The sequence below is a fragment of the Felis catus genome, chromosome D1, assembly GCF_018350175.1.
Source record: "Felis catus isolate Fca126 chromosome D1, F.catus_Fca126_mat1.0, whole genome shotgun sequence".
NCBI classification, from domain to species: Eukaryota; Metazoa; Chordata; class Mammalia; order Carnivora; family Felidae; genus Felis; species Felis catus.
The window spans coordinates 98,396,009-98,422,089 of record NC_058377.1 but is presented as its reverse complement, the minus strand read 5'-3'; the positions used below and the strand labels follow the sequence as shown (position 1 = coordinate 98,422,089).

Here is a 26,081-nt window from a genome sequence, read left to right as displayed (position 1 = left end):
ATGTGCCTCCCCAACCACTGCAAAATCAACCCAAACTCCAGCTCAGGCACCCCAATGGGCACCCTCTACCAGTCTGGACTTCCGGACCATGCGGCATCACCTCTGAATGGGACCTATTGTTTCAAACTTGTTCCACAGGTGCGTTTCCTGCCCTCTGGGAACGAATGACATTGGCAGAGCCAATGATCAGGCTCCCAGGGGCTCTGTAGGCCCAGGCTCCTTTACGTCTAGGTGTGTGAAGTGCCAGGTAATTTCTGATGCCCCTGGGGTGCAAAACCAGTTAATCCACAAGCTGCGTGACCTGCCCTGGGTCAGGCTGCTGGGACCGAGCCAGAGGATAAGTGAGTCCTCTCTCCAGGTGGGCCATGAGGAGGAGACAGAGTCACCTTCCCTCTCACTTCTGACCGACCACCCCCCCACCCCCCGCCCTTAGGCCGATAGGATCTGAAGGGTAAGAACAGAGGGAAGAAAACCCATATGGCCTGGGATTTGGGCAGGGCCTATAACCTCCTCTTCCAGGAGGGGCTGATGGTTCCCAGCAAGGACCCATAAGGTGGGATGGAGCTTGGGAGGATCATGGCCTAGCTTTTTGTCTTACTGCGCTGAAAGAGAAGGGACTCTTACTGCTCCCCAGGTTTCAAGAGGGTGAAGCCAGTTGTAGGGGTCTGAGATGGGCTTCAAGGACAAGCCTCTTTAAGGAAGATGCAAAAGAGGCTGTCATTCAGAGACCGTTGTACCTGACCAGATCAGGAATGATGAACACGCGGCCCATATACCACCACTACCCCTCCCAAGCCCACAGCAGAGCGCCGATTATAGAACTCAACCACTGAGCCAAGATCCGAATGCAGAATTCCCAACCCAGCTTTAGCAGTCACCAGCAATCTGTTATCCTCGGTCCTCCCTTCTAGCCACTGACAATTCACTTAGCAGGTCCCTCAGCCCCAGGCTCTAAGGTGTGGACTGGATGGAAGGGGAACAGGATAGGGTGAATGCAGAGGGCGGAAACCCAGTGAGAAGCACGAGGGGCCGGGTTAAGGATGAGCACGGAGCCTAGGGAAAAGACGGGGACGCTGGCTTCAGCTGGGGCACCGGGACCTTTACCTGAGATGGGCAACCAGCGAACGTGGCTGGACCAAATAAAAAACATTAAAGGGGCAGTGCCCAAGGCAAGTGCACTATTCCAAATGTTTGCCCCCCTCCCTCCAATCAAAGCAAGGGGTGGGGGTCAGCCTCAGTGGGCATCTGATTCTCGGGAGTTCCCAGGACTATCAGGGAGGTCTTTTCCTCCACTGCCCTCTCCCTGACTCTACTTGGTTTTCCAAATACATTAATTTCTGAATGCCCCAGTGCCCCCAGCACAGTGCTACTATGCAGAGACACTCCTTACATGCTTCTAGAGGTGCTGTTTGATTTCCTTCTTATTAAGCAGCCTATCAGATCACTTACCATTCCCAGAGTGATGTAATACTGTGATTCTCAAACTTGGTAGCACATTAGAAACACTTGGGAAGCTTTAAAAAACACCCAGGCCCAACCTCCAGACCTGATGAGTCAGGCGTGCTAAGGATAAGATCTAGGAATCTGAATTTCCTAAATCTCCCTAGGTCATTGTGATGTTTTGTTCAGGAACCTGGTATAGAGAAAGGGTTCTGGACTAGAGTTACAACTCTATCTCTGCCTCTTACTTGCTATGTGACTCTAGGCAAACTACTTATCTCCTTAAGCCCGTGTTTTTCCTCATCTATAAAAATGGAAAAATAACACCTGTTCTGCTTATGTTAGAGAATTATGTAAAGTATTTGTTGATTTTCTTGCTTCTTGTTCTTCCTCCTGAATGTGCCTGAAGTTCACCTCTACATGCACAAACCTGTGCCCTTCAGAACCGGCACAGCCACAGGTCACAAGAACTCAACGCTTGGTACCCTGTGGGCAGGGACAGGAAGCCTCTGGTGGAGCCCCTCCCTCCCCCTCCGGAGCCTGCGAAAACTGGAGACTACATCCTGCAGAGCTGGGTGTAAACTGCTCCATCTTGCAGGGCTGTGGGTGACAAAACAGAGGTACGAAAAGCCTTGCTCCCTGCCCTGTTTTATATGACATTGAAGCCTGTGTGGCTTCACAAGAGCCCACAGAGCTCCATCTGCCAGTGTGAGAATCCTGATCTCTGGGTGTGCTTGGTGACACAGATACAAAGAACAGGGCCCCGGCCAGGGTAAGGCTGGCAGAGGGCATAGGTCAGCATTACAGGGACGTCAACCCGCACAATAGGAGAAAACTGTCCACATTATTGGTGGGTAAAGTCTACCCCGGGAAGGATCAGGGCAAAGCTCAGAGAGGGGGTTGTGCTGAATGCCTTGAAGCCTGGGCAACCAAAGAAAAGTGAGAGGGAGGCCTTGGGCAGGCTCCAAGTGATCAGAGTCCAGCCTGAGTTGGCTCTGGGGTCCTTAGCTAATTGGCTGCAAGTTCCCCAGCCATTGGAGAAGGGCAGGAGTCAGTTAAGAAAAAGCCCAGGGAGCCAGGTGGGATACTCATGGGGCCCCACCTTCCCTCACCTTACACCAGGGCTGCATGGCTGGAAGCGGCTCCAAGCCAACACTGGTACACATGCCATGAGCTGCCTGCACTCAGTCTTTCCACACCCCTTCCCAGCTCCTCACCAGAGTCCTGGTCAAAGCCCTGTCCCAGGCTTTGCTGATGACATTTGGTGTGCCGGTGGAGGGGGCAGGCTGGGGCTTGAACAGCCAGCACACGTTCCAGACTGCAACCCACCCCATCCCTTTCCCAGCAAGGGCTGGAAGCGGGTAGGGGGAGAGATGCCTACTGCCTAGCAGAGGTAGAGACTGGAGTCTCTCCACCAACTCAGAGCAATATAGAACATAGGTGGCCAGGCACCCCCCAATCCCAGGGAGAGGCTTAAAGTGATGAGCAATTAGCTCAGTAACCAGTGCTCTGGGACAGCCATGTGTTGTGACAGTATCAACAGAGGCCATGTTCTGCAGATGTCATGCAGTGATGGTAGGCAAACAGCCCCACCGAGGCCCGGGGGGCGGAGGGGAGGAGGGTGATGGCGTGACCCCCATCTCACTGTGGCCAGGAGGCTCAGAGGGGGCCCTGTTCTCTCAGTGCCAAGAAGGGGTGAGCGGCCGGCCATGAGGGCCCTACCTGCTGGTGCCAAGGGGCTTAGGTGCTTCTCTCTCCCTGCAGGCAAGTTGGAAGCTGACCCTGCCTCGGTACCACAGAGGAGGCGCGCTAAGCTGCCGGTGCCTGGGAAAGACCTCCGTGCGGTGCCAGTGCCGGGACGCTGAGGGATGACCCCGACGCGGAGCCAACTCAAGGCAGCCCGTACCGCCGGTGCCCGGGGGAGACCTCCACTCGGTGTCAGTCCCGAGACGGCCGAGGGACGCCTGCCGGTGCCAGGAGCGGTATCCGCCCGCTACCGCGGTGCCCACCCCGCCGCCGCCGCCGCCGCGCTCACCTGTGCCCGAAGAGCCGCAGCCCTGGGAAGCGCCGCTTGTTGAGGCGCCGTGGCGCCTTGTCCGGCTCGGGACCGGCGTCGCGCTCGGAGCCGCTGGACGAGGCGGAGGCCGACTCCGAGTCGCTGCTCCGGGCCTCGGGGCTGCCGTCCCGCGGCTCCATCCGGCCCTAGCCCCGGCCGGCGGCGGGCCCGCGGGAGACGCCCATGCCGGGCGGGCGGCCGGGGCTCAGCACGCCGGCTCCGCGCCGCCTGCCGCGGCCATGGCGCGCCCTCGTTCCGCCCGCCCCGCGCCGCGCGCCCCCGCGTCCCACGCCCAGGTGCCCGGGAAGCGGCCGCCGCGGCTCCAGGAAGTGCCGCCAGCCGCGGCCGCAGGACCCCGCATAGCTGGCCGGGCCGCTGCCTGCCCGTCGCCGAGCACGCCCCCTCGGCTGCGCGGCGGCACCGGCTCGCGGCGCCCTCTGCCGGCCACCGGCCGCGCCGCAACATGCCTCGGAGGCCCGGTGGGGGCGGGGCCAGGAGGGGGCGGGGCCAGGAGGGGGCGGGGGCGCGGGGGCGCGGGGGCACGGGGGCCCCGCCTCCCCATCCCCGGGCTGGTCCGCCTGGATCCCACATTATCTCCTCCGGCCTGACACGCCCGCGCTGAGCGCAGCCAGACGCACACGATCTTTTCCTCCCCTAGCCCCTCCCCGAACAACCTACATAGTCACAAGTGAACACTCGCGAGGGCAGCTGTCACCACCCCCCCTCCCCTCCCACAGCCACACCGGTATAGACACCTCTCTTGCACCCCCTGTGCCCACTCACAACCACTCATACCGTCTCCACACTTACCCCCTTGGCTCTCCCAAATCACACCCCCCCAGGAACAGAAGTCACACAGTGCTCCCCATACACAGAACAAACACGCCTCTCACACACACTTAGGCTCACTCATTACTTAAGCTAACACTTCCCACCCCAGCCCCTCACACTCAGATATATATATATACCAAGGACCAAAGTCACTTCGTGACCCTGGCACACACCAGCAAAGAACATACACGTTTCTCATACAAGTTAATCTCTCCTCAGCTATTCACAGTTGTTTCCAACCCTTTCACACACTCCTAAGACAGTGTTCTCCCAACACAATACCCAGTGGATCCTGTAGATCTCTGACACTACAGGAGTCACCTGCACACTTCTTACACACTCATACATACATACACACAAGGACCACACTCTCATTCACCAACATACACACCCACAGAGGACGTACACATCTTTCTCCTACTCACGAATACCCCCTAGGACAACAGTTACACATTGCCACATCCCTCTTATACACACATCACTCACCCAGAAATATGCCTTGCAAACACACCCCCAAAGGCAACAGAGGTTGTCCCCCTCTAGAGACGAGGAAAGCAGTTGGAACCAGAGCAGTCAACTGGGGTGGCACAACCAGCACACGTGCTTGGGAATCAACGGCTGGGGCAGCTTCTGACAGTCCCCACAGGGCTGACAAGGGGAGGCCGGGAACCCGGAGAACACGGTCCTCTTCCTCCCAAACTGTGTCACCCCGATGCCCACATCAGTTGCCCGCTGTTTCTGCTAGCACTCCTTTTGCAAAGCCACATCCTGTGTCACCTTCACTTTCACCCTCTTCTCTGGGGTTCTGGCAGCCCATTTTCCAGCCTTAACCAGCCACATATAACCAATGCTCGGGGCAAACCTGTGGTTTTGAGAAACAACCAGTGCCCAGAAGCTCAGAACCTTCTTCCAGTGTCCTTCAAGGTTCCTGTAGGCCCGGAGAAAGTGTGACCAGGGAGGTGGGGGTACCAGCCCTCCAGCCAGCACAGGTGCCAGGGTGGCCAGGAGGAGGGCAGTGAAATCCCCAAATGGGTCTGACACTGTCCTCCTGGGGTGTATGGTTCCCTCTGAGGATGTTTCCCAATGGTTCTGACCCCAAGCTCTGACAGTGTCAGACCGGAGGCAGCTGAAGACCCCACGGAGTTTGCACACAGCGTTACAACACCCAACGCCACATTCCTGTGGGGGCTGTGCTTCCCAGATCCTCCTGTTACTAGCTCGCTCAACTCTTAGCCTCCCACCACACTGCCTCCCGGCAATTCAAACATCAGAACTCCCCTCACCCTGTCAAGAACCCTTTGCCCTTTGCTGAGCCTCTGCAGAGCCGCTGGACAACGGGTGGGTAACCTCACTTTTGCCACCCCCCCCCCCCACAACAGATAAAGGACTCAGAGAGGGCCAGACATTGCTATGCCCACTCCCGGGCCACCTCGAGTACCTACTGTGTTTGGGGGGCCTCTGCTGGGATCTGTGGCACGTCCCAGGAACGGTAGCGCCACATCTGCCTCAGTGCCCCCGGCCGTTCCCCTTCTTCTGTCCCCAGCGCCTCCGCGGGGCCCAGAGCTGTGGCCTCATCGCAGCCTCCCCCGGTTCTGTGGCCAGCCCCCAGTACGCTCATCCTGCCCGGCGACTCTCTTCCTCTTTCGGCACTTCCTGATTGGGGGGGGGGGGCCTGCGAGAGGCCAGCGGGCTGCCCCAGAAGAGGACCACAGGCCTTGTAGGCGCCTTCCGCTGACTGGGGCAGGAGAATGGCTGGGAAGAGAGGCTGCATGGGAGGGCAAGAGGCAGGCAGGTGAGGACAAGCCCAGCCCAGCTGCCGGGAGACAGCCGGAGTCAGAGGCTGCCACTCAGCCGCCTGGCTTGCCTGGGCTGGAACCCGAACCTCAACCTCAGTCTGGCCTTCCTCTCCATTCAGCCTCTCGGATCGTCACCATTTGGTCCTGCTAAGATCTCTTCGTCACAACTATGAGGCTACATGGCGGGCAGTGCCTAGCCCCTACACACCTCTCTCTCCTTAACACCTCTGTCAGCATCAGACCGGGGGTGGGCACACGGGACAGCGGTGGAGTGAGAAAAGTAACCAGAACAGAGTCAGAAGATGTGGGCTCATGGTCCGTTCCTGTCATTTACTGAATCAGATCAGAGAGGGCTACTTCTCTGAGTCACGTTAAATCCTTTCTGGAGTAAGGTGGGATAGAAACAGAAAAACTGATGAATATATATCTCGGAGCTTTTCTGGGCCTCAGTGTTCTCATCTGTGAGATGGAAGGGGGCCAATAGTAATAACTGGGCTCATGGAGTTTGGTGAGGATTAAATAAGAGGTAAAGGGTTTACAAATTAATTCACTCAGTGAATATTTATTGAGTATCTTCTATGCATCGAGCACTATATCAGACCATATAGCAGTGAGCAAGGAAACAGGCTTCTAACCCCACAGAGCTTAGATTCTAGTGGGGAAGACACGTAGGAAACAAATAATACATGACATAATGTTGGGTGTGCTATATAGAAAAAAGAAGCCAAAGTGAAGGGGAAAGAATTTGATGAGGAAAGAGTTTGGTCTCCTACTTAAGTAGGAAATCAGGGAAGGCCTCTCTGAGGAGGTGACATTTGAGAACAGACCTAAATGAATCAAGAGAGCAGACGACATGACTATCTGGGAGAACAGCATTCTGGGTGGAAGGAACAGAAACAGCAAAGGCCCTGAGTAAGGAATGTACTTGATGTGTCTGAAGGATAGCAACCAGGCCTGCTGGACTTTGAGGCCATCGGGAAGATTTAGTAAATGAATAGTAAGGAATACACTTACTTTTTATCGTTAAAGTTGGTTCTGGGATGGAAATCGTCTCTTCCTCAAGCATTATTTAATCACACTGCTCTATCACACTCTTTAATCACACTGCTCTTTAATCACACTGTTCTTGAGCTTTCTATGTGTTTGTTACCCCAGAAAGGCTGTAAATTTCTCGAGGACAGAAAGGGTGTCAGTTCAGTTCAGTTCAATCACTATTTACGCTACAGAACTTGAAGACACAGGAATGCACACAACGCCATCCCAGCTCTGGGAAACCTCCATCTGGTGCTGCAGTGACCTCATGACTGGAACATATTTCTCAATAAATATTTATTTAATAAATCATGCCATATCATGAATAATTAATACTCAGCATTGATAAAATAATAGCTAAGCTAATATTTCTTGGACATTCTGTGCCAGAAACCTCTGAACCCTTGTACCAAACTTATCCTCCTGTTATTTTTCTCCTGTTACAGATGGGGAAACCAAGGCACAGAGCTACCAAGCTCATCTGTCCAAGGTCATCCAGCTGGTAAGTGGTAGAATTAAGAAGCTCACTCCAGAGTCTGTATCCTTAAATAAGACATCCCATTGCCTCTCTGGGGTTGAGACATAGCCGGATGATTACTCTGAGGCTTGGCACCCCCTTTTTCCAGCAGTTCTCCCTCGAACCCATCATCTCGGAATCCCTCAAGGCACGTCCTGTATGCTGTGGCCCATCAGAGACACTGCCAGCCAGGTCAAGGCCTATTCTAGAAGGAGGCTGTTGCAGGGCCATGTCATGTCCTCCTCTCCCAGGGATTTTGCAAGTAGCTCGAGCAGTTAAACAGAGGAAATGGGGCTGGGCTTGTTTTTAGTCTGAGGCTTCTGGCAGACCTGGAACAGCAGAGAGCAGGAAATGTGACTCTTGAGGGGAAGCGGGACAGGCTGGAGGCTCTGAGAGGCACAGCAATCCTGCCTGGGAAACCAGGATCCCCTTGGACTTGTGCTCCTCCAAGCTCAATACTTCCCAGGAGGGCTGGAGAGGACGAGGCTGGAAGGGACAGATGCACAGTGCTGGGGAGGATGCCCTTGGCAGTTGCTAGGACAACATGTGCCAGCACTGGGGAGCTGGGGACCCCTCAGAATCCACCCAGATACACACAGGAAGAGGAATCTGGGTAAGAAAATTATTCTGGGCTTTGTTGAGGCCCCAGAGGGTGAGGTGTTCTACTTTCAGTGGCCTGGATGAGCAACTGGGAGCTGGGGAAAAGAAATGTACCAGGGCACGAAATGCTCAACCCACGATCTGGACAGCCTCTGCTCTCAAAACCAGCCAAGCCAGCCTCCTTGGCCTGACCTTCGAGGCTCCTTATGCTCTGGTTCCTTCCTTTTTTTGCCTCTTTGTCCAGGCTTTCCCTGTGGAGACTTTCTCTCAGCTCACACCACGCTGGTGCCTGCCTCCCAGTAGGTGCTCAATAAACATTGCTTCTCTCTTTTTTTCACACTTCTTTTAACATGCCACCCTCACCCTTGCCAATCCATTCTGCCTATGGTGCTCTCCTTGCCCTGTCTGCCCGTAATGTTTGACCAATCAAAATCTCCATCCTTCAAAACCCAAGCCCAAGAAGCACAAGCGGGAAGGTGAAAAGAGCCCCAGACACAGAATCCACTGGTTCAAACTCCAGCCCTTGCTGTGTGACTCTGGGTGAGTCACTTAACATCTCCAGGTTGGACCAGATGATTTCTAAAATCTCGTCTGCTCTGATTCATTTCATTTGAATCTCCTTCCCAACCTCCAGGTTTTTACTTATCCATTCATATGACAAATATTTTATAAACACCTAAGTCTCGAATGCTGACCCAGGGCCAGCATTCCCACCCCACTGATTTATCTCTGACACTCACTTCTGTTCCCAAGAACATTCCTATGTCATGCGACCTTGTGTGCACGTCAGTCTTGTCTCCTTGCAAAATTCTTGGACCCTGTGCTGCTCCTAGGTCGGTGCTGGGTGCACAGTATGTGTGCTCAGTAACTTCCCGTGGAAGTGAGGAGAGGAAGCTGAGCAGAGGGAGGGAGACGGGCTTCCTGTTTGCACTAGTGGCTGTGGTGAGGCACAGGGAATTTTCTGAATCTAAATCCCTCCTCAGCAGCTAAGCCTATTTGTCCAGGTACCTGCTGAGGGCCTTGGGAGCAGCCCAGAGCCCAAAATACCTACTGCTCCCTGGCCTCTGCCCAGGTGCTGGGCCTCTGCCCCCACAGAGGAGACTGATGTACCTGAGTGGGGCTGCAGGTTGCCGCTGGCTAGTGACAGATGGAACTTTGATTAGACCCCTTCTGGGCAGGCTCATTAAAGCGGTGTGCAGGAAGAAATCTGGAGGAGGGGCTGGGTTCCTCTCCCCCTGGGGCAAGAGAGCTGTGGGCATAGGACTGGCGCTCTGCAGTCAAGGGTGGTCCCTCAAACCACCGTCTCTCAGAAATTGTCCTTTGGCACACCCCAGGTCCCCAGGCTGGAGGTGAGAGGAGCTTGGGTGGTTCTTCCATTCTTCTGGGTCAGCTGGATCTGCCCTAAGGAGCTCCCTCCCACCCCTACTGTAGCCAAGCCCCCAGGGCAGGATCAGCAGACTTCCTGCCCTTCAAACCTCCTACCCCCGCGTATTGGGTCATAAGCCCTGATTGCAGAAGCACCCTTCAGTCCTCATGCCTCCAGTCCTATCACCCCCTCCTGGAGATAGATGCACTTAGAGCCAAAAGAAAAAAGTCCCTAAAGATGAAAGCCCAGGCCCTTGGAAGGCTGACAGAGTAAAGAGGGCTTTGGGGTGAACTGTCCAGTAGCCTTCAAGCCCCCACCTACTCCGTGAATCCTGCTTTGTTTTCCTTCTGCAAATATCTCTAGGCCAAGAACACTGGTCAAACACAGTAGAGCTCATCAGAAGCCAAATCTAGTCCTAATGCCTTCCCTACCCACTTCATATATCCTTGAGGAGAAGCCTTTCGTAGCCTTTGCTACCCTTGTCCTTGGGACCTGGACCTTGAGGGGCCTCTCTGAATGCTCTGTTCTGAAATTGTACAAATTGAAGCAACAATGAGACTCTGACCCAGGCGTCCTGATGCCTGGCCCTTGGGCTACATTTTCAGCAGCACACCAGAGAAGCACCTGTTCAAATGGCTGTGCTCAAACTGGTCCTCCCAGCTTCCCTCCAAAGTGCCCAAATGGCTTGTGCTCCCCTGGTGTGGGGTTAGGGGACATGAGCTGCTGGGGGGTATGTCCCAAATGCTATGTGCCAAAACAGGACCGGATAAGCCCCTCTCTCTGGGATCCCAATCCCTGCACTGTGCCTGGCCCCACCTCTAGGCACTTCCCTCCTTGGCCTTTGACTCACTAGTCAGCAAGAGTCTCAGGTCCCTGAGGGGAGGAAGGATCTCCAGGCTGGGCCTTGTCCCTGCCCTTCCCAAAGGAAGGAAAATGGATAGACTCCCCGCTTCCAGCTCCCTCTGTCAGCGGACCCCCTCCTCCAGCTCCAGCTCAGCTCTCTGCCCCCGGTTTTTGCATTTTTAATTCAGGACAGAATGTGATCTCTTGCAGCTCCTTGCTTTATTCTGTTGCTATTTAAATTACAAATCGGCCCCATCTCCCCTGTCACTCCAGGGTTATTTTTAGCTGCTGGTAAATAGCAGCAGGGAGAGTTGGATCAGGTGGCCCTCCCTCAAGGAGCTGTGTACCCGCAGCCCCATGCCCACAGGAGGGGCACCCTTCCCTGCCAGTTGGCGCCTCCAGTCGCTTCCTCCCCACCCCACCCTTCTCTGGGGACGGAGGGGGTCGGGGGAGGACTGTAGTCTGGGACAGGCATCGTGCTCAGTTCTTGCTTAGTCTCCGGGAAACTCCACCACTCCCAGGTCTCATTACCCAACCATCACTCAGGGTCAACCTCCTTCAGGGGCCTTCCTGGACACCCCCCTCCCCCAGAGGTCCAGCTATAGAGGCCCAAAGGTCTTCTAACTTGTACATCTCTTATCTTCTTTAATCTTCCCAGCCATTCTCCTGGGTGGGTATTATTGTTCGTGTTTTCCATGTGAGGAAACAGGGTCAGAGGTAAAAGTGACTTGCCCAGCTAGGAAGGGCCCAGCTGGCATTCGAACCCAAGTCTCTCTGACCCCAAAGACTGCATACATGTGCACCGCAGTGCCTCTATTGGCGCAATGCATGTGCCCTCTTGCCCAGTGTCCAGGTCAATTCTCAGTGCCTACCGTCCCATCCCATCTATCTATTGGATCAGGGATTGGCAAACCATGGCCAATGGGCCATATCCGGCCTGCTGCCTGTTTTTGGATGGCTGTGAGCTAAGAAGGGTTTTTACAATTTTAAACGGTTGGAAAAAAAGCAAAAGAATAATATTTGTGACAGTGGAAATGATATGAAATTTAAAGTTCAGGGTCTATAAATAAAGTTTCACTGGAATGCAGCCATGCTCATGCATTTTCAAGTTGTCTGTGGCCACTTTGGTGCTACAATGGCAGAGCAGAGTGACAGAGACTGTATGGCTTGCAAAGCCTAAGATATTTACTGTTTGGCCTTGTACCAAATCATACTTTTGGCGAGGGAAAGGACAGTGTCCCACACCTCCATCTCATACAGTACCTGGCCCAGGGCCAGAACTATAGACAGAGGTACTGGTCCTCCTTCCCGGTCCTGTTGGGGCCACAAGAGCGCCCAGCACAGGGGAGCCCCTTGCCGGCCACACCCCCGTGATTCGGCTCACATGTTACCTCTCTTCTTCGGCTTCTTCACAGGTTTCTAAACCTGCTTCACCCCCAGAATCACCTGGGAGGGGTTTTTAAAGTTGAGATGCTCGGGCCCAACCCCAGACTACTTATATAGCAGGATCTCCAGGGATAGGGCTTTAGAGATGATTTAAAAAGAGATCCCCAGGTGATCTGGTTTGGGAACCCACTGGGCTTAGCTCCAGAGGTCCAAGCTGTGCATCTTCTGACCCTTTCAGACCAAACCCAAGTCCCTTGTACCCCTCTGGCTTTTCCCAGGCTGGAGGCTGCCCCCCAGTGGTCTCTTGAGTCCAACCCTGGATGCTTAGGACTTGCTCAAGTGTATGGATACTTTTCCTCAAGCCCAGATGTAGATAAAAGCTGTCCCCCCACTTCCCTTGCCCACCAAGAGTTACTACTGGCACAGACCTGCCATCTCTCCATCCACCGAAAGCAGCTGCCGGCGCTGCGTCCAGCCCACCATGGGGCTGTGGGAACCCTTTTCCCAGAAGCCATCACATCCCTAAAAGCTTCTAGCGTCCTCCTGAAAGCCCCCCGTCCTCACTTACGTCAGAGACAGCCAGGCCTCAATCCCGCTTCCGTTTCCACCCCTCGCCCTCAGATTTTTTTACCCCCGCATTTCTGTCTAAAAGCCTTTTCTCTCCATGAAGGGCTTTCAACTGCTTTTCTTAGCAACTCCTCACAGCGGGGTGGGAGGTTTATCTGCGAGCCAGAGCCGCATGGAACTCTGGCAGGCGGAGGATGTGGAAAAGGCCACTGTGGGCCTGAGCTCTTGTCAGCCCCCAGCAACCTGTACAAGGAAGTCATCAGGCCATGCAGAACTGGAGGCCCGTTCCGGAGGCCACACGGGAGGGCTTAGCCAGAAACACAGCTCATTCCACTGGGGTTCCCCTCAGTTGGGGGCTTGAGGAAAAGTATCTCCCATATGCTTGAGAAAGTCCTAAACACTCAGGGTTGGGCTCAGGAGACTATTGGAGGGAAGCCTCCAGCCTGGGAAAAGCCAGAAGGGTATAAGGGACATGTGCTTTTCCAGACCTTCTTCCGCCCTCTCCCCAGGGGGCTCTTCTTGCCTTGATGCCTTGTGCTGCTCTGGTCCTAAGTTTGGGCTCCTGGCCTAACTGCAGGGTGTAAGGAGGTGCCTTGCGTGATCTGTCCAGGGGTGACAGCTGGAACCCATGTGGGCTGTCTCCTGTAGCCCTCACATAGGTGGCCTGGAGGTTTCCTTTACAGCCAGAAAGGAACCATAGTTTGTCACCCTGCATCCTTCATGACTAGAGGCCTCAAGTTCGGGCTGTGGAGGGGTCTCCATTCAGGAACCACCCTGGGGGAACCCAGCCTTTGCCAATTGCTTCTGTAGGGAGGTGAGGAGGGGGGCACACGCACACACCTTCCATCTCAGCCCTTTCATTATTCTCTACTTCCAATCCTCTAAGCCTCCACCCCATTCTGGCCTCCTTTCCAACTTCAGATGCTGTTTGTCCCTGCCCCAGAGCCAGGGAAAATCTTGGGGTCATCCCCTTATGTTACAGATGAAGAACTGAGGTTCAGAGACAGAGAGATTGTCTAGCTCAAGGACATACAGCAAGTTACCGGCAGAAGTGAGATGTAAGCCAGGCTTCTGGATCCCAGACTAATATTTCTTCCAGGGTTCTATATTCTATGTCCATTCCCCATCAATCCCTGGTACTCTCTCTTCCCCGAGGGGACGTTCAGGGGCTCTTCTATCTGCAACCAGAAGGCAGGGGACAGTTGATGCCCTCCTCTCAGCCTGGTGTTCTGGAAGAACTGGAAATGGAGCCCAGTGGACCCCTGATTCCTTACATATCCCAGAAAGTGAAGGTAGAGCCCATGTGAACCCAACTTACTTCCTATTTATTCTGAGCATCTCACTTCATGCTGGTGAAGTTTCCTCCCCTTCTCTCATGGACTAATGGCCTCATAACCTATTCAAGCCCTTCAAGCTCCCAGGGTTGGGCCAGTTTTATGAAACATCTTCCCAGAAGCCTCAGGGAGAAGCCGGGCAGCCTGAGACACATCTCAAGTCCCTGGGTTGTAAACAGACAGGAAACTTATCCTCTCTAACCAGGCTGATGGCTTCAAGGACTGCAGATGCCTCAGTGTCCCTGCTGGACCCTCCAAAGGAGGTCACTCTGGTCTAGAGGGTGTAGTGGGGCAGCGAGTCCAAGTTGAGGCTGTGGTCTGGGAGAGGAAGAGGAAGGGAAGGGCTGCCCTTGCCCTCCCTCCACCCACTCCTCAGACCCCTCCTCTGTGTAACTTACCCACTCTTGTTTGATGGGCAGCCCTCCCTCGCCCCATCCCATCCTAAGTCATAAACCTGGTCCCCGGGGCCCACTGCAGCTGATTCCTCCAGGAAACCCCCCAGGGCAGAGAGGGCAGGACCAGGGAGGCTGGGAATCTTTCACAGGCAGAAGGCACTTAAGAAGATTCGTGGAAAGTGCGAGTTTCAATCTGCCACTGGGGATGACAGTAAGGACTTGTTGGGGCAAAGGGCTCTGGGGGGGCATTCCTTCTTCATCTCTAGGCAGCAGGGTCTCAGCCCTGGTGGCAGGGAACGCCTTAGCCACTTCCACAAGCCAGTGCCTAGCACACAGTCAGCCCACAGGAAAGTTCAGGTAAGGCCTATTAACCGGTAGGGGGCCCCTCTTTCCCCCAGAAGCAGGGCCAGGGGTCATCTCCTGGATCTCCTCAGCAGATGGAGGTCTGTGAGGATTACGTCTTGGTTATTTCTCTCCTCTGCGCCCGGGACAGTGTCCGGTCCACATTTGGCATCAGTAATTCCATGTCGGATGAGTAGGACGGTTCACCTAGAGAGGGGCTCCCAGAAGCACCCCCTTCCCCCTGCACACGGGGGCAGAGACCCCTTGGTGGTCGTTTCTGATCCCCAGGGCCTAGAGCAGCGCCAAGCAAGCAGCGGGTGCTCCGTACATGTTGACCGAAAAGGGGGGTGGTCCCGAGCGTCGCGCTCCCCTCTGCTCCCCTCTCCTTACCTGTAGGACACCTGCTTGCGTAGGTGCATCTGGCGGAACCGCTCCTCCACCGGGGGCGCAGCGGCCATGCCCCGGGGTCCCTCGGGCCACGGCTGCGAGACCTCCGCCTCCTCCCCTCGCCGGCAGCGCCGCCGCACCACCTCCTCCTCGGCTGCCCGGCCGCCGCCGGCCCCGTCCCCGCGGGGCCCTCCGCCGCCCGGCCCCTCGGCCATCCCGCGGCCGTCCTCTTCCCGCGGCTCCTGCGGCCTTTCGGGCTTCCCCGCTAAAGTTCAGTCTCCCTTCCTCCTGGGCCCGGGGACGCGATGCGGGCAGGGCTGGTGGTGGGGGTGGGGGGAGCACTGGGGCCCGCACGTCCCTCCCGACGCCGGGGCTCAGACGACGGGAGCAGCGATTTGCCGGGCGCCGGGCCTGGGGAAGGCCGGCGGGGATCCTCCCGCGCCCCGGGGGTCCCTTGGCGGGTGTCAGGGGACTGCGTCGTGCGCGCTGGGGCGCTCCTCGGACGGCCGGAGCCGGAGCCCGAGCCCGAGCCCGAGCCCGAGCCGAGCCGGAGCAGGGGCGGCGAGCGCGCTCCTGCCAGCCGCGCACCGGAGTGTCACCTCTGAGACACTCGCCTGCCCGCGGGGTCCGGGGGGTAGGGCGCCGCCCCGCCCAGCCTGCCCGGCTCGGGGCAGGGAAGGAGCGATCCGGGTGCTGCCGGCGGTGGGCACGAACCCTGCCCCCGGCCGAGGCTGGGGGTGTGGGGCGCCCGCCAGAGCCCACCCCTGCACCAGCTCCCCGGTACCCTGCTGCTCGGCGGCTGCCAATCACCGCCCTGCCCGTCAATCAGCTGCTGTGAGGCCCCCTCCACTCCCCCCCCCCCCCACCCCCACGCCGTGTCCCGCGCTTTCCGGCTCCGGCATTCGCTGAAGCGGCGGGCAGGTGGGGTTTGGCGTGGGGGGGGGGGGGGTCGGGGGCGGTGACATGAGCTGGCTTTAACCCTGTCGGCGCCACGGGAATTTAGAGACTCAATTAGATTTGGGGAAGGGCACAGGAAAGGGAACATGTTCTGGGATGCATTAAATTTGGGGACGGGCCTGATTGCGGGTAACACTGTCTATAGGCCTAGAGCTCTTCCGGACAGTGCAGGGAGAGAGACCCAGCTGGGGGTGGGGGTGGGATGGAGGGCTTCCTGACCCTGGAACCCGGTGGCCTCAAGGCCCAGCTGCCTCCTAGGACCTTATGCCCCCTGAGGCTCCTGGGCCAGGGTCTTCCAAAAGAATGAATCAGGAGAAGCTGATGGGGGGCGGGGGGGGGGGGGACCAATTCAGAAAGAAAGGGCTAGAAGTCTCCTTGGAGTCCATTTTGGACTCCCCCCTCTTCTTCTCCCTCTAAATCCTGTAGTTCCCCCTTGCACCCTCCCCTCTTGTCCTTGGGGTGTTCACCATCTGAACCTTATATCTGGTGATGGTGGGACCCTGGTTATCTGCTCAGATCTAGCGTGTCCTATTCACTGCCCCCGACTCATCTTTCTGAAGCTGGCCTTTGACCACAGCATTTACTCTCTGAGGTATTTGAGGTCTCTCTTTGCCTATACTTTAGCCTGGCATTCAGGGTCTGCCTTGATCTTCCCACATCCTATGCTCTGATCCCATCTATTTCCTTCCACTCATCTATGCTCCTTATTCTTTCTGGGAATTGGCATAAAGCCTGTACAGCATTGTTCATCTGAAATCTCCTCCTGTTTTTTTAAATGTTTTATTTATTTTTTGAGAGAGAGCGTAAGTGGGGTAGGGGCAGAGAGAGAGGGGGACAGAGGATTTGCGGTGGACTCTGCACTGACAGGCTGACAGCAGTGAGCCTGACGCGGGGCTCGAACTCATGAACCATGAGATCATGACCTGAGCTGAAGTCAGACGCTCAACCGACTGAGCCACCCAGGCGCCCCTGAAATCTCCTCCTGTACTTCACATTCTGGGGCTCTACTCAAACGCCCACTCTTCCAGGAAGTCCCCCTGGATGGTTCCAGTTCAAAGGCACCCTCCTTCCTCCCAGGCCCCATTGCTGTCTGCACCAGGTGTTGTCTAGTCTGTGCCTTACCTTTTGCCACTGTCCGTGAGCCCAGGGAGGTGGGAAGGACCAGACTCCCAGAGGTGGAGAATGGGTTACAAAGAGGGTCAGCTGCTCGGGGCTCCACCAATCTCACCAGGCCTACAGTGGCTGTCCCCCTCTGTGCCTTTGCCCAGGTTGTTCCCATTTCCTGGAGCATGTCCTTGTCTCTAAAATCCTGTCCATTAGTCAAGGCCATTCTCAAGCATCGCATCCCCCATGAGCCCCTACCTGGCATCTGCAACAGATGCCATCTCCCTCCTTCAGCCCTGTAACTATTTCCTGGGCCTCTCTCAGGGCACTCCCCTTCACACCCTAACAATAACTAACATTTCGTTTGATTCTCACCACAATCCTGGGTGGTAGATATTATCACTTCCTCCGTGTTACAGATGAGGACACGGAGATGTCATTCAAGTGATTTGTTTGCTCAAGAGGGGAATCGTGGGGCCAGGATTTAAATCTAGGTCTTTTAGCCCCAGAACTCATACCCTTTTCCACTCCTCCCTGCTGCCTGCCACACAGTAACAGCCCCGTGTTTGCCCATTTTTATCATCTTAAACTCCCAAAGGGCAGGAACAGGCCTGCCTCATCACCGCCTCCCACCCCTCTCCTGGCCTGGCCCTTCCATGTTGGATTAATTCCGTGTTGGAATAAATGGAATTGCATTAAACTTCCTTTTTAAAAAAAGTTTATTTATTTATTGTGAGAGAGAGAGAGAGAGAGAGAGAGAGAGAGAGAGAGAAAGAGAGAGGGCAAGCAGGGAAGGGGCAGAGAGAAGGAGAGAGAATCCCAAGCAGACACTGCCCTGTTAGGGCAGAGCCCCACGACATGGGGCTCCCTCTCACCAGCCTGTGAGCTCATGATGACCTGAGCCACCCGGGTGTCCCTGCATCAAACTTCTTGGCCATAGGGGAACTTCCTCCCTAAATCCAAGTTCTAAAGAAGCCCACTTGTTGGGGGAGGGGGCAGGGTAATTGGGAGGGAGCCCCTCTACCTGTCTCCCCCCACCCCCCCCAGTGTGCCCTTGAGATTGCTAATTTTCCAAGCAGCTTGGCCCAGGGTAACCTCCTATACCATGAATTATGGTAGTTCTATCTGGATTTGACATTCCCTCACCAGCTGCCTAGCTGCTGGGTTTCCACGTTGGTTTTTTTGTGCAGCTCTTTCCTGCCGAGCTCTCCCCACTCAATCCTTTTTAAACTGAAGCATCTCTCCTCCGTCCTCACACCTCCCCTACTTAGGACCAGCTGCTGACTGTGTTATCGTTGAGCCGTTGAGCCGTGGCTCTCACTTCCTGAGAATCCAAGGGAAAAATGAAGGCCTCTCCCCTGACCAGTCTGGCCACCTTCTGCGGCCTCTCCCAGCTGCCGCTAGCTGTTTTGATCATCTCCAGCCCACTGCCTCTGCGCTCAGAAAATAATAGCTAATGCCTTTTACAATGTTTACTGTATAGCTGACCTTGTGCTAAGAGCTTCGTGTGCAAGCTTTCACTTAGCCCTCACAGCAACTTTATGAGGGTGGGAACTATTTGATAGATGAGGACATTGAAGCTTTGAGAGGTTAGGTAACTCGCCAAGGTCACACACTGAAGTGCAGCACAGACATCAGCACCTCTGCTCTTAACTGCCACTCTGATGACAGAGAAACTATGCCTCCTTTGGAGGTGAGTTCCCAGCTTCTCTCCCCCAGTGACCCAGGAGCACCGGTTATACCCCAATTTGGCCGGATGGCTTCTGGGGCCATCCAGCCTTCTGGAATGGGAACCTTGCCCTGGTCTATTCCAGCTCCAGGCATTGCCCACAGTTGTTCTCCCTGCTTCTAGAGGTTTGGTTTCCATGTGTAACAAAGGGTTTGTTGTGGCAATCTGCACAGGATGACTGGCACCCTGAAAGCCATCACATGTGGGTAGGGGGCAAAGACAGCTGACAATAGAGTGTGAAGGTTGCAGATCCATCACCAGGGACACATGGGGGATGTGCCCCCCCCCCCTTAGGGACAGTGACACATGGCCCTGAAGAGGTGGTTAGTCAACAAGTGGCTTGTGCAAGGGGATTAACCCTGCGTCGTTACATAGGCAGGAAAGACTGCCTTGCATGGGATGCACAGGCAGAGGTGGTGATCACAGATGACCTCACTTAGACCAGTTCGCCAAACCCTGGGCTCTCTGGGTTAGTCGTCCAGGAAGCCGCAATATCCTTGGAACTACTGCAAGAATAAAAAGCTGGGCTGAGAGGAAGGGCATCTAGAGGAGAGAGGAAGGGGCACTGGAGAGAGAGCTGGAGAGCTGGAGGGGCAGCATGAAAACCAAACAGGCCTGAGCTCAAATACCATCTTGGCCACTTACTAGCTGCATGACCTTGGTCAAGTCATTTTACCTCCCTGAACCCCACTTTCTTAGTCTGTAGACATACCCAACCTTTAGGGTTATTTTGATTCCTAATGGGGACACGTAAAATGATCAGTTCAATGCCTGGCAGATGGTCGCTGGTCAACAACAGGAGAATGATAGATTTCAACCCCTTGGGCATCAGGAGCCGAGTCTTGTCTGTGCTCCAATGTTAGCGTGGTGCCTTGCCTATAAGGGATACCCTGTAAATAGTTGTTAAATGAATTAATGAATAAATGATGAAGGGTCCCCCCCAAAGTCAGCCTGGTTTCCCATTCCTCTGAGCTGCTATTTCAAACTTTCCCCTTTCCCCCCAATTCAACTCCCATGCCAACCCTCACCATTGCTCCCCAGGTTCACAGCCACAGCGCGGGGGGCTGCCTCAGTTTCCTGTCTCCACACATTCTGCATCTACAGAATGCTTTCCCTTTGTCCGGGCCTCTCTGGTCCAGAGTGGACCTCTCCATCTCTTCTATGGATCCTTGCCCCATGCCTCTCATCTATCCTCTTCCCTCTCTGCTGGTTCTTTGTCTTCTAGAAATAACCATGGTCAACTCTCTCCCATCTAAAAGAATCATTATATTACACACCTGAAACTAAAATCATACTGTATGTTAACTAACTGGAATTTCAATAAACACTTAAAAAGGGGGCACCTGGGTGGCTTAGTTGGTTGAGCATCAGACTCTTGATTTTGACTCAGGTCATGATCCCAGGGTCATGGGATCGAGCCCTGTGTCGGGCTCTGCGCTGAGGCACTGAGCATGGAACCTGCTTGGGATTCTCTCTCTCTCTCTCTCTCTCTCTCTCTCTCTCTCTGCCCCTCTCCCAATCATGCTCTCTCTCTTAAAAAAAAAAAAAAAGGAAATCTTTAAATAAAAACTTAACAACAAAAAAAAGAATAGCCCCAAATTGCTCTTGATCTCACTTATGTCCACCCTCCAGGTGCCACCCTCTGTTCCTTCATAGTGGAGCTCCTTGAAACAATCCCCTGCATCCCCCGGGTCTCCTCACCCCCATCCCATCCAGTCCTCCTGTTCTCACTTCCGCCTCAGCTCTCCCCAACACAGCTCTGACCACGGTCACTGGTGACCTCCTCTTGTCAAAAGGAGCAGACGCCTTGTCTTCTTCTCATCTTTCCCAACCTCTCAGAGGCCATTGGACACCCCTGGGCTCCACTCCCGGAGGCTCTCCTCTGTCAGCTTCTGGGACGCTCTCGTCTCCTGCTTTTCCTCCCCTCTCCAGTCGTTTCTTCTCAGCCTCCTGGTTCACTCCTCTTCTTCCACTGTTTCTTATGGTCCATCTTCCTGGAGTTCTGCCCTTATCTCCCTTTCCTTTATGTACACGCAAGACTCTAACACACCCCCTGGGTGCTAACAAAGTCCTAATCTCCACCTGGCATCCCTTTCTCCCAAGCCCTAGTCTTCCATGTTAACGTGAATATTCTCTAAGCACCTCGAATTCGAGATGTGCTGAAGTGAATTCTTTTTCTCTCCAAACCTGCTCCTCCCCCTTTATTCCCGGTCTTGGCCAACGATCTCATCATCCACCATGGCCTCCACGTCGGACACCTCAATGTCATCCCAGGCTCTGCCCTCGTTCTCACACCCCATGGCCAATTTGATGTCAAAGCCGTTGATAATTCTTTCTAATTATCTCTGGACTCTGTCTCACCCTTGCTATACCCCCTGCAGAGCCCTGGGACAGGCAGATCTGATGATCTCACTCTCTGGCTTAAAAATATGTAGTAGCTCCCCATCACCTTCAGGATAAAATGATGTTTCTTTAGATCCTTGAAGGGGCCATCGTTTTCATCAGGGCCAGAACTAAGTAAGGTGAGGCAGGTTGGGTGCCTGAGTGCACTATTTAAGGAGGGCTCATTCTCAGACTTGTTGGTACAAACACCTCTATGCATTTTGCAACCTAATGGCCCCCTTGCCTCCCTTCAGTCCTGGCCCTGTTTCTCATGGCTCCATGCCGTTGCACTTGGCCATTCTCTCCACCCCAAAACCCTGACCCCTCTCTACCTGACCAACTCCTACCCATGCTTTAACGCTCCAGTCAAGGGCCACCTCCTCTGAGTTGCCCTCCTTGACCCACCCAATCTGAAATACATGATTCTCTTCTGTTCACCCTTCCATCACACTGGCCGCGAGGCCGGTTTACTTTCCAGCCTTGACTACCAGCCTAGCGCCTTTGAGGACACTTTGTTGCAGACTGATAGAGGGAATGGATGAATCTCAGGAAAGAGGTCTGCTGAAAGTTACTGTTAATAATAAGAAGAGGGGTGCCTGGGTGGCTCAGTTGATTAAGTGCCCGGCTCTTGGTTTTGTCTCAGGTCATGATCTCATGGTTCGTGAGTTTGAGCCCTGCGCTGGGATCCGTGCTGACAGCACGGAGCCTACTTGGGATTCTCTCTCTCTCTCTCTCTCTCTCTCTCTCTCTCTCTCTCCCCCTCTCTCTTCCACTCCCCTGCTCATGCTCACTCTCTCAAAATAAATAAATAAACTTAAAATAATAACAATAATAATAACAACAGCAGCAGCTTGGGGCCGAGAGCCCAGCCTTTCATGGACTTGCTGTAGAGAACTGAAAGCTCTACAGTTATAACTGATGCCCAGCAGCAGGCAGCGAAGTCCCCATCAAGTGGGCAAGAAGCGGCTGCGGAGGAAGAGGATGAGAGGATGGGGCCTGATGGCCAGTTCTGAGGTTCCATAGTCCCGTCCAGTCTTGTCCAGCTTTTCCAGGGGCAGCCAGTGTAGGCATCACTCCACCACCATGCCCTGCTTCTGAGTATGAAAGAGTCATGCCTGTACAATAAAGTGCAAATGCCTCTTAGCAAGGCGTTCGAGGCCCCTTGGGGTGTGGCCCCGGATCACCAATCAGGCCTCAGCTCTCTGCTTCCTTGCTCTCTACCATCCAGCTGTTCTAAACTATTTGACTTAAAAAAAAAAAAGTTTATTTATTTATTTTGAGAGAGAGAGACAGAGAGACAGAGAGAATCCCAAGCAGGCCCTTCACTGTCAGTGCAGACCCTGATGGAGGGCTCGATCCCACGACCCACGAGATCGTGACCTGAGGCATTATATCAAGACTCAGACACTTAACTGTGCCATCCAGGCGCCCCTTGAATTTTCTTGAAGTTTTCCTGCTCTCTCCCATCTTGGGGGCCTTTGCTCAGGCTGCCCCCTTTATCTGAAAAGCCCCTTTCCTCTCTCTTGCCCACTTCCAAGAGTCCATGTCGCCTCTTCCAGGAAGCCCTTCCTCCTCAAGTCTGGGTGAGGTACCCTCCTTTGTGCCATGATAGCACCCCTAGCTTGGCCCTTAGCCCTCTGATTGATACTGCCTCTAAATGCACAGCTAATCTCTGTTGGAGTCACCATGGGCCAGGCCCTGTTCTAAGCACCTTATATAATTTACCTCACTAAGTTCCCACAACCACCTCATGCCTTGATGTTATTTATATCCTCCTTTCACAAATGGAGAGATGTGGGGCACCTGGGTGGCTCCGTCGGTTAAGCATCCGACTTCAGCTCAGGTCACGATCTCACAGTCTGTGGGTTTGAGCCCCGGGTCGGGCTCTGTGCCGACAGCTTGGAGCCTGGAGCCTGCTTGGGATTCTGTGTGTATGTCTCTCTCTCTCTCTGCCCCTCCCCTGCTCGCACACTCCGTCTCTTTCTCTCAAAAATAAATAAACGAAGAAAAAAAAATTCAAATGGAGAAATGGAAGCTCAGAGAGATTCCGGTTACATAGTATCTTACTTTCCTGTGCTGTGTAACAAATCACCACAAAGATGGCAGTTTAAAACAACATATGTATGACCTCAGTTTCCATGACTCAGAGCACAGCCTCGCCGCGTCTTGAGCTCTGGCTCTCGCAGGCTGCAGTCCGGGTGTTGGCTGCCCTGGGGTCTCATCTGGAGCCGAGGTCTGCTTCCAAGCTTGTTGAAGTGGTTGGCAGAATTCAATGCCTTGCCACTATAGCTCTGAGGCCCTCAGCTCCTCGAGGCCACCTCCTCTGTGTAGTTCACAACACGGCTGTGTACTTCAAGGCCCCAGCACCGTACTATTTCTTTTCAGGAGATGCTCAGTCCCTTTTTTGTTTTTTAAGTTTATTTATTTATTTGTTAACGTTATTTATTTCTTTTGAGAGAGAGACAGAAAGGGAGAGAGAGGATCCCAAGTGGGCCCCACACTGTCAGTGCAGAGCCCTACCTGGGGCTCGAACCCATGAACCACAATCATGACCCTAGCTGGAACCAAGAGTCAGACGCTTAACTGACTGAGTCACCCAGTCACCCCTTTATTTATTTTTGAGAGAGAGAGAGAGAGAGAGAGAGAGAGAGAGAGAGAAAATCCCAAGCAGTCTCCACGCTGTCAGCACGGAGCCCGGATGCAGGGCTTGAACCCACGGACCGTGAAGTCATGACCTGGACTTAAATTAAGAGTTGGATGCTTATGAGTCACGCTGGCACCCTGCCCAGTCCCTTTTTATTTTTATTTTTTTTAAAGGTTTTCTGTTTTTTTAAGTTTATTTAATTTGGAGAGAGACAGAGATAGTGCAAGTGGGGGAGGGGCAGAGAGAGAGGGAGAGAGAGAATCCCAAGCAGGCTCCGCACCATCAGTGCAGAGTCTGATGTGGGGCTCGAACCCACGAACCGTGAAATCATGACCTGAGTTGGACACTTAACCAACTGAGTCCCCCGGGCGCCCCTGCCCAGTCCCTTTTTATTTATTTATTTTATTTTTATTTTTTAATGTTTATTTATTTTTGAGACAGAGAGACACAGAGCATGAACGGGGGAGGGTCAGAGAGAGAGGGAGACACAAAATCCGAAGCAGGCTCCAGGCTCTGAGCTGTCAGCACAGAGCCCGATGCAGGGCTTGAACTCATGGACTGTGAGATCATGACCTGAGCCGAAGTCGGACGCTTAACCGACTGAGCCACCCAGGCGCCCCTGCCCAGTCCCTTTTATTTTATTTTATTTTATTTTATTTTTTATTTTTTTTTAATGTTTATTTTTGACAGAGAGAGAGAGACAGAGCATGAGCGGGGGAGGGGCAGAGAGAGAGGGAGACACAGAATCCAAAGCAGGCTCCAGGCTCTGAGCTATCACCACAGAGCCCAACACAGGGCTCGAACTCATGGACCGTGAGATCATGACCTGAGCGGAAGTCGGACGCTCAACCGACTGAGCCACCCAGGTGCCCCGCCCAGTCCCTTTTTAAATGGCATTCACCTGACTAAGTCACACCCACTAAGGATAATCTCCCCTTTGATGCACTCAAAATCAATTGATTTGGGATCTTAATTACAACTGCAAAATCTCTTTACTATTGCTATAAAAGGTCACCTAATTACGGGAGTGACATCCCCTTATATTTACAGGTCCTCTACATACCCTAGGGGAAGGGATTAAACAGGTGTGTACCGGGGTGGGGGGAGTGTGGGGTCGGGAAGCTTGGAGGCCACCTTAGGCCATGTCACACACAGCTGGTGAGTGGCAGCTCCGGGAGTCAGTCAAACACAGCTCTTCCTCCTCTGGAGTCTGTACCTTCAACCCAGCTGAGGCAAAGGATACGAGAGCTGAAATGCTGGCAGGTCTTAGGAGGACCAAACTGGGTCCTGCATGCAAAGTGTGTGGCACAGCGTCTGGTCCAAGGAGATGCTTGACACTTGCAGTTCGCATCCCCAAAGGCCAAGACGGTGGCTCATCTGCTCTTCTGCCTCCACAGTCAGCAGTAGGAGGAGGAGCCGTGGGGTGGGGGGGATTATAGCAGAAGCTTTTGACCATCTAGTTTGAATCCTGCACCTGGCTGGAAGAGGGAGCCCAGAAGAAATGCCTCCTCATATCCCCATGCTCCCAATCAGACCCTGTCGGAATATAAACGTCCCCTTCTCATTCCCCCATCCCTCAGTCTTTGTTGCCTCCCCCCCCCCCCCATGAAGAAAGGCACAAAGTCGGGAATTGATGCTGCATCTTTTTTTTTTTTTTACTTTTGCCTTCTTAAAGCATGTGCTGAGCTGATGGACGAAGCAGTTTGGCAATTAAAAAGGCCCAGCGGCTTGGGCAGCAGCAGGGGAGGCCAGGAGAGGGCCAGGGAACGGCAAAGCCCGCACTAACTTCATAAAATATAAAACAAGGGAGGGGTGAAGGGAGGATGGAGACTTGTAAAATACAATATCTTAGGGGATTGGCAATAATAAAAAATAAGGTTCATTATTTACAAACAATTTCTGTTCTTGGTCTCTGTACAGTGGGGCGGGGGTGAGGGGTGTGTGTGTGTGTGTGTGTCGGTATGTTCATGTGTATGTTTGTGGGGGGGGGGCAGGGAGGCAGTGGTCGTGTTGGTCATTATGAGAAAGGAAGGGGTTAGCCCAGTGAGTGGTTTATCTGAGAAGGACGGATGGTTGTGGGAGGGTGGGGTGAGAACAGAGTGGTCAGCCCAAGGGAACAGTCCGATTGTGGTGGGGAAAGGAAAGGCCCTGGTAAAGATTGGGGCAAAGAAGGTCTGGGGAAAAGTGGAACCCCTTCTCCTGGGCTGGGAGCCCAGGGGGCAGGGGTACAAGCTGGATCCGGGTTAGAGAGCAAGACCACCCCTCTTCTGGGCGCCAGGGGGTACGTCCTGTGTCCTGGGTCTTGGCACGGCCTAGGAGAGTTTGATGGTGGTATTGGGGCCCAGATCCCTGGAGAGAGAACAGAAATCAGGG

The 26,081-nt window shown here is 54.1% G+C and overlaps 2 protein-coding genes across 8 annotated transcripts in view; both read right to left on the bottom strand.

The window, feature by feature from the left end:
- The window catches only part of DGKZ (diacylglycerol kinase zeta), a 42,672-nt gene extending 27,550 nt beyond the window's left edge, over positions 1-15,122 (bottom strand). For 2 of the 7 annotated variants that reach the window (XM_019812339.3, XM_019812341.3), the window contains exon 1: positions 14,896-15,122. In XM_019812339.3, the coding sequence (XP_019667898.3) occupies positions 14,896-15,107 (212 nt within the window). In that variant the 5' untranslated portion in view covers positions 15,108-15,122. Of the gene's footprint in view, positions 1-3,475; positions 3,828-5,769; positions 5,961-14,895 lie in introns of those variants that run through there. The other 5 variants (XM_006937233.5, XM_006937234.5, XM_023239810.2 and 2 more) reach the window with 3 other exon arrangements.
- Positions 15,123-25,338: 10,216 nt separating this feature from the next.
- Positions 25,339-26,081, bottom strand: part of CREB3L1 (cAMP responsive element binding protein 3 like 1) — a 35,316-nt gene continuing 34,573 nt past the window's right edge. Inside the window, 1 exon segment of the mRNA XM_003993204.5 lies at positions 25,339-26,057. Within this exon segment, the coding sequence (XP_003993253.2) occupies positions 26,021-26,057 (37 nt within the window). The 3' untranslated portion in view covers positions 25,339-26,020.